The sequence below is a fragment of the Salmo salar genome, chromosome 04 (assembly GCF_965601325.2).
Source record: "Salmo salar chromosome 04, fSalSal1, whole genome shotgun sequence".
Classification (NCBI taxonomy): domain Eukaryota; kingdom Metazoa; phylum Chordata; class Actinopteri; order Salmoniformes; family Salmonidae; genus Salmo; species Salmo salar.
This window is the reverse complement of record NC_138294.1, coordinates 55,540,098-55,547,389: the sequence shown is the minus strand read 5'-3', so window position 1 is coordinate 55,547,389 and position 7,292 is coordinate 55,540,098. Positions and strand designations below refer to the sequence as shown.

General features: G+C 42.3%; 1 protein-coding gene across 2 annotated transcripts; it reads left to right on the top strand.

Annotated features, from left to right (window-relative positions):
• The first annotated feature begins 670 nt into the window (after nt 1-670).
• Nucleotides 671-6,201, top strand: nup62l (nucleoporin 62 like). Of its 2 annotated transcripts, none has more exons than XM_014196876.2 (13): nt 671-781; nt 1,223-1,478; nt 1,981-2,372; nt 2,497-2,580; nt 2,814-2,846; nt 2,984-3,103; nt 3,278-3,374; nt 3,523-3,667; nt 3,812-3,861; nt 4,010-4,144; nt 4,248-4,359; nt 4,798-4,864; nt 4,996-6,201. In XM_014196876.2, the coding sequence occupies exons 2-13, from the start codon at nt 1,231-1,233 to the stop codon at nt 5,085-5,087; spliced, it is 1,575 nt and encodes a 524-aa protein (XP_014052351.1). In that variant the 5' UTR covers nt 671-781; nt 1,223-1,230; the 3' UTR covers nt 5,088-6,201. The 2 variants fall into 2 exon arrangements, with proteins under 2 accessions (XP_014052351.1, XP_014052347.1); XM_014196872.2 differs by having other exon boundaries at nt 2,748-2,846.
• The last annotated feature ends 1,091 nt before the right edge of the window (nt 6,202-7,292 follow it).

Genomic DNA, 7,292 nt, shown 5'->3' with positions numbered 1-7,292 from the left:
AACCAGTTTGTGCCCGGGGCTGACTCAACCAATGAGATGAAGAGGATCTTGCATATCATTTGATACTTCAGTGTTACTGTTGATCAATTTCATAAAGCATTTGTTTAACTTCATCGTGATATTTTTTATGAATAAAGTATGTTTGACCAAATTGCATCTATTGACTTCATAAACAAACATTGTTTGTAGAATGATCAGCGACGCTCCTGTAAACTGTAGCTTTGGAAACTAAAGGTGCTCCGGAGAAGAATGAACCCCCTTTTACTGCGACACAATTTACAAGGAACTGTGTATGCTGCAATATGCATGTCCAATATGAAAAAACGAAGTGCATTTAAGCTGCTTGGTCACTCTTTACGGTTGGCAAAATGAGCACCAACGCTTCTCTGGGTGTAAATTCAGGATTTGGAAACTACAAGTGCTCCTGAATAGTATGGAGCCCCTTTACTGCGACAACGTACATACAAGGGTGTGTGTGGTGCAAAAAAATATTGTACAAACATTGACCATTTTTAGATAAGAAATAAACAAATCACATATCTCAGAAATAATTTTCATTATTCTTTGTATGAGAACTATAAAATATCGATAATAGTGCACGTATTCCATTTTCGCCCTATTTCATTTACAAAGTATGCAGGACGGGACTCTTGTGAAAGATAAAATCCTTGTCCCGGAAGTACTTAGTTCCATAGCGATGTCGTTAACGCAATCAAACGCGTTCATAGTGCGCGCAGAAAGCATTCGTTCAATTTCATCTCTTGTCGGTAGAAGAGGGGAGGTATGGTAATTTTATCAATTGACAGGATTTGTTCCTTCTCAGTGAATGAACATGTATACTGTTGTTTAGCTGGTGGTATTGCAATACAACGTTAATATATGGCGTTTTGTTCACTAGCTAATGTTAACTCTCGTTCGTATTTTAGTAGCTAGCTAACGTTAATTAACTAATTTACTAGCTAGAACACTAACGTTAGCTAAGTAAGTACGCTAACTTGCTATAGTATAGCAACCGTTCTCCCAGAATGTCTATTTACAAATACTGTCAGTGTAAAAAAATAGATAAGTCAAAGAAGTGACATGGGGTTGACCTGTATAAATCTGCATATCTTATTATGTGGCTAGCTAAATTGTGCTAGTGGGTGAAGACGTTGAAGGGACTATGACATCGGTACGATGTAATGTCATTGTATTCATCTCTACCTTGTGTCCTCCTTCCTAGATAGGACAATGAGTGGAGGATTCAACTTTGGACAAGCGTCCAATACTGGATACAGCTTTGGAGCTCCAAAAACCACAGCTGCGCCAGGCACAGGCTTTGGGAATGCCAGTGCTGCACCTACAGCTCCAGGTGGTGGCTTCTCTTTTGGACCCCCCAATCCTGCCCAGCCCCCGAACAGTACAAACTCAACTGGAGGATTCAGCTTTGGGAACCCTACACAGAACAGTACTCCAGCAGGAGGAGGCTTCTCTATTGGGTGGGTGCATTGGATGATGTAATTTACATGGATGTTTGGATAGTTATAGCACTTATGTTAATCTTGGGTAGGTTGTTACCTGTTTTAGCTTTTAGTTAGCCTGACGACTCACACAATTCTTCGGCTGCTCTGTTGTTCATTTCATACTTTTAGTCTGAGACTGCCATCATTAAAGTCGTTTTTGGGGACGAGGGGAACAAGGGGTGTTAAACAAAACAGTTATCGGTGTTTGGCTTGTCGCTAACCAATCAAAGATAATGAAATGTGTTCCTGATCTCTAGCCCAACCAATCTGTTTTTGGACCATTCAGACTGCCCTGAATGTGTTCGCATTCAATGATGGGTCAGGGAGGTTCTCAGATCGACTTATTGCGGAGAAGAAACTGACATCCGTGGGCGTAGCATTTGGCTGGAACAAGGAGTCTGGCTAGCAAGGCAAACTTTTAGTAGGATTGTAATGTAGATTTTCTAATGCATTCTTTTCTCTTTACTTTTATCTCTAGGACTCCCACTGCTAAACTCAATCTGGGCACACCAGCTGCCTCTCAACCAGCACCGACAGGGCTAACTATGGGGATGGCAACCCCCACCTCTGGGGCAGGCTTTGGACTTGGTGGGGGTTTCGCCACACAAACCACTGCTGTTCCCACAGGAGGGGGGTTCAGCTTTGGGACCACAGGGGGGCTTGGAGCCTCTGTTGCCCAAACTCAGGCTCAACCAGCAGCAGCTGGTGGGCTTTCTTTAGGAACTCCTGCTGCAACCGCTCAAATTATGGGAGGTGGGTTTAGTTTTGGTGCCGCCAAGGTCCAGGCAGCCCCTACCGTAACCGCAGGAGGGGGCTTCTCATTTGGGAACAGCGCCCCTGCCACCCTTTCCATGGGGAACCAGTCCACAGGTGAGTTTTCTGAGCTTCTAGTCAGCTCAGTTGATCAGATCATAGGTAATGTACAGTAAATGACATGCTTACATTAATGTGTTTTGTGCATCCTGAATGAGTGAGTGTATTTTATTTCCCTCAGGTCTGAACTCTGTGGCCCCGGCCTCAACAGCTGCACCAACCACAACCCAGGGTGGAGGATTTGCTTTTGGTGTCAAACCTTCAGGTAAATGGAGACGTTTGGCATATGTCATTTATCAAATAAATAGCTGACAAATTGGAGAAAAATACATGTTTGAAACTGTCTGAGAAAATGTTTTATCTTTGAATGGACGTGTGTGTGTGCCTGTTTTTCAACTGATATCAAGTTGATTTATTTTTCTTTCTCTAAAGCTACTCCAGCCCCTGCTGTAACTGCCCCGGCTACCCAGGCCTCATTAGGTTCTTCTCTCTTTGCAGTACCAGCATCAACGGCAGCAGTCACAGGTTTTTGTGAGTTTTATCCTTTAACTCTTGCCTGAGAAATCAAATGTCAGCAAATAACTCATAACTTAGGTTAAATTTGTCTTTCTGACATTCTGTGGTGGCATTAATTTTCTTGTCTGTTACCCGTACTCTCTCCTGATCAGTGGGTGCTGCCCCCACCTCAGCCGCCCCGGCTGCCACATCGGCAGCAGGAAGTACCCTGGGCTTCATGCTCAAACCCCTGGGAGCAGTCACTGCCACCACCACAGCACCAGCTGGCACAGGTACCGTACTGTTTCATCGTACAGGGTTATTGGAATAACTAAAGCTTGATATTGTTGCTTGTTTATGCAAAATTCTGTAACTGGGCTTGTTTGTCGTTGATGAATTCTGGTCATATTGAGGAATTCATCACTGTAGTGGATTTTATGTTTTCGCTACCACTGGCTCAACAACAGGTTTTTCACTGGGTATGAAACCTGCGGGTGCCACTGGCATCGGCGCAACGGCCCCAATCACTGGAGTAGCCACAACCATCACTACTGTTACAGCAAGGTACTGCAGGGTTTAGCCAGCCCAGTTCATTACGTGTCTCACTGCTTCTGTATCCTCAACCTTTTTTGCATTTCTCTAAATACATCCTTATCCACTCTTAGTCCTAGTCTTTTCAATGTGACCCTGTCCATTTACTCCCCCTCTACAGTGCTCCTCCAGTGATGTCCTATGCCCAACTAGAGGGTCTCATCAACAAGTGGAGTCTTGAGTTGGAGGACCAGGAAAGGCACTTCTTACAGCAGGCTACCCAGGTCAACGCCTGGGACCGCACGCTGGTGGAGAACGGAGAGAAGGTAAACAGACATGGCACTTCTCGTAGTAACTGCACCACTAGAATCTAGGCCATGCTATTTGTTGTAATCTCATGAAATGGCCTTCAATTGAACTTTTGGGTGTCTTCATGGCAGATTAAGAGGATGTTCATCTCGTTGTTACAGATCACATCACTGCACAGGGAGATGGAGAAGGTGAAACTGGACCAAAGAAGGTGGGAGTTAACCGGTTTATGTCTAATGGAGTATTTGAGTACACCAGATTCTGAATTCTGTCCTTTATCTGTGACAAGTAGTCATTGTGTTACTATTGTGTCAAAGTTATTGGATAACCTTGTGTTTCTGCTCTCTAACCCATCCTAGGCTGGACCAGGAGCTAGACTTCATCCTGTCACAACAGAAGGAACTGGAGGACCTGCTGTCCCCGCTGGAGGAGTCTGTTAAAGAACAGAGTGGAACCATCTACATGCAGAATGCCGACGAGGAACGCGAGAGAACGTAAGGTTTTAACAAAAGGCTTTGAGTGAGAACCAGTGCACAGTGAACTGATTCATGACTATATGGTTGTGATATTTAATCTTTATGCATTCTCTTTCTGAAGGTACAAGCTTGCAGAGAACGTGGACGCCCAGCTGAAGAGGATGTCCCAAGATCTAAAGGAAATAATTGAACACCTGAACACATCCTGTGGGCCAGCTGATACCAGTGACCCGGTGAGAAAGAAAAACAGATGGTCTACTGAATACCTGGTTGCTTCTGCTTCTATATTGCTACAGTTATTCTAAATCAAATGTTATGTCACATACTTTGTAAACAGGTGTGGAGTAACAGAGAAATGCTTACTTATGGGCCCTTCAACAATGCAGAGAAAGAAAATGGAGAAATAATAGAAAAGTAAAACGTAATAATACACAATAAGTAACAGTGACTTGACTATACAAGGGGTACCAGTACAATGTGCTCATTAATACAGTCGATGTGCAGGGGTATGATTTAATTTAAGTAGATCTGTATTACTAGGAATATTTTTTTTTATTGGCAAATACAGCATTTTTCATAACTGTTTGTACCTGTAATGAATACACCCTTGTATAGTTTAATTTAGGTAGGAGGAACTGAATAATTAGTTATGCTGACACTTTTCCTCTTAGCTTCAGCAGATCTGTAAAATTCTCAATGCCCACATGGACTCTCTTCAATGGATTGACCAGAACTCGGGTCAGTATTTAACCTATGGTCCAGAGAAGCTTGAGTAAACTACTTCCACAACTAACTTGACCTTTCTGATACAGAGTCAAGACTTCCTTCAATCCAAATTAACTCTGTAATATCTCCCTGTTTTTCCTCAGTGCTTCTACAGAGAAGGGTGGAGGATGTGTCCAAACTCTGCGACAACCGACGCAAAGAGCAGGAGAAGACTTTTCGCATAACATTTGGTTAATTTAGAGAATTGTAATGTCTCAGAAAATAATGTGAATGTGCAGTAGGCTAGTTTTTAATGCAACGAAGATATTTTTGAGAGGAATTATGATAAAGATGTGCTTAATGCATCAATTGTGAATTTTATAGAAACCTACTCCAAGCTAGGGTTTTAGATATGAACTTCCACACCGGTGACGGGCAAATAATACATTCTATGAGTAAAGGAACAATTCGGCACATATTGTGCTCATATGCTTTAGGGCTCCATTCATTCTGTAACGTTTAAGCTCAGCACTGTAGAAATGTAAAGGTAATTTCGGATTGAGTTGACATACATTTACCGTGAACGCAGTCTCCGCGACCGCTGTAGCACAGGTCTTTAGTGCTACGGATTAAATTGAGCTTCAATTAACCAACACGTGTTGCTGAACACAACACCAGATCTATTCATTTGGCAGTTTAAAAAAGGAATCAATGCACAATTCCATGTTTTGTTCAGTGTGAGACACTATTTGTTGAGTTTTGACCATATCCCTCCACCAGTTATCACCTCCAAAGCGTTTATAGAATTCAGCATCAAAGCCTTGACTACATTAACTCCATATAGAAATGTACTCTAGCCTCGACAATGGCAGATCATTGTAAAGATAGTCAAGTGACTATGCAAAGCAGAACATAATTAGTTTTTTTCCTAATCTAAATACTGTGCATATCATTTTGTGACAAACCAAAATGGTGTTGGTGTCCCCTAACAGTAAAATTAGCATTTCATAGATTTTTCTATATCTTTTTAAAATCAGACAACTGTCAGTCTTAAGGAAAATAGATTATTCTATAAGAAAATGTGTTATACAGGGTAGCAGTGCTGCTCGTATGCGTTGGTCAGGGGTAGCCTAATGATGTATATAAACCCTGGATTGCTGATGCTATGTACTGGTGGCCAATGAGAGGTTTAAGCTACTGGTCGGCCGTATTGGCAGTCTTTCATAGGAATGAATAGAATTCCACAGTAATTCAATATTTCAAAGATTACATGTTAAGTATTTGTTTTAGTGGGGACAGTAACAATTTGTCTTAAAATGCAATGTGTGTCTGAGTGAATGAGTATATGCATTAAAATGTTAAGTGTCCAATTGGCATGGTGTTTGTGTGAACCCCAGCTCACCACGTCTCTCTGGCCCTCCTGAACCAGATACATTTAGTGCACCATGCAGCAGACCTTGGTGTCGGGAGTTCTGGAGGATCCCCCCCAGACAGAACTGGTAGTAATGCATGTCCTTCTCCGGCCTGACAAGTGATGCGCAGAAATGTCCCTGCAACGTTCCCATTAAATTTGTCTAGAACAGTAGTCACCAACCGGTCGATTGCGAACGACTGGTCGATCTTCAAGGCATTTCTAGTTGATCACCTAGCTTTTCTACAGAAATGTTAACTAGAAAAGGCAGAAAGGCTTGCACTCCTTTTTTATATTTGTGTTGCACTGTTGGTGTTAGGTGCATTTGATTCAGAAGCCCTGCGCACCGGGTGGGCAAAGTGTTCCCATTTTTAACAATTTAATTTGTCTGCAAATACAAACTCCGTCCAACTGGTGGACCGGGAGATCTGTTGCTAAATCGAGTGTGCCTACTGCGCTGACCAATTGGTTAGCTCAAATCATGGCCTCGGCCACAGCAAAGTTTGATACTAGCCTATGTGAGATTTCATAAGTTTCAAAACCATGACCAGAGAGACTGTCAAAAACAGCAGCTCTTTGCTGTATTCTTTATGAGAGTTCACGTCTTAGTTTTTTTCAGCACTGTCAACCCTATTACAGAACATTAAACACGCTTCTCCCAACTTTTACTTGCGCTGCAATGAATGAGTAGCCAAGTCTAATTATAGTCCAGTGTTTTTATGATTAGCAGCTCGTCGCATCTATTTAAATATCAAGGAATATTTCACTTCCTTTGGTCATAGGAGCAACATGAATATGTGCATTAGGCAGATGTGGTGCGACTTGAGTTTTGCCATCAGGTGGAAGACGTGTCGCCTCTGGTCAGTCTTACCGTAGGAAAAGAAGGAAAGAGCCAATCAAAAGTGGAGACTAATTTGACCCCAATAACTACCATGTGATATGTGTCAACAGCAACCTTGGGAAAATCCTACGCATTATCATTAACCGCAGACTTTTTACCAAATTACTATACGACAGACCACGTATTCACCCTGCACACCTTAATTGACA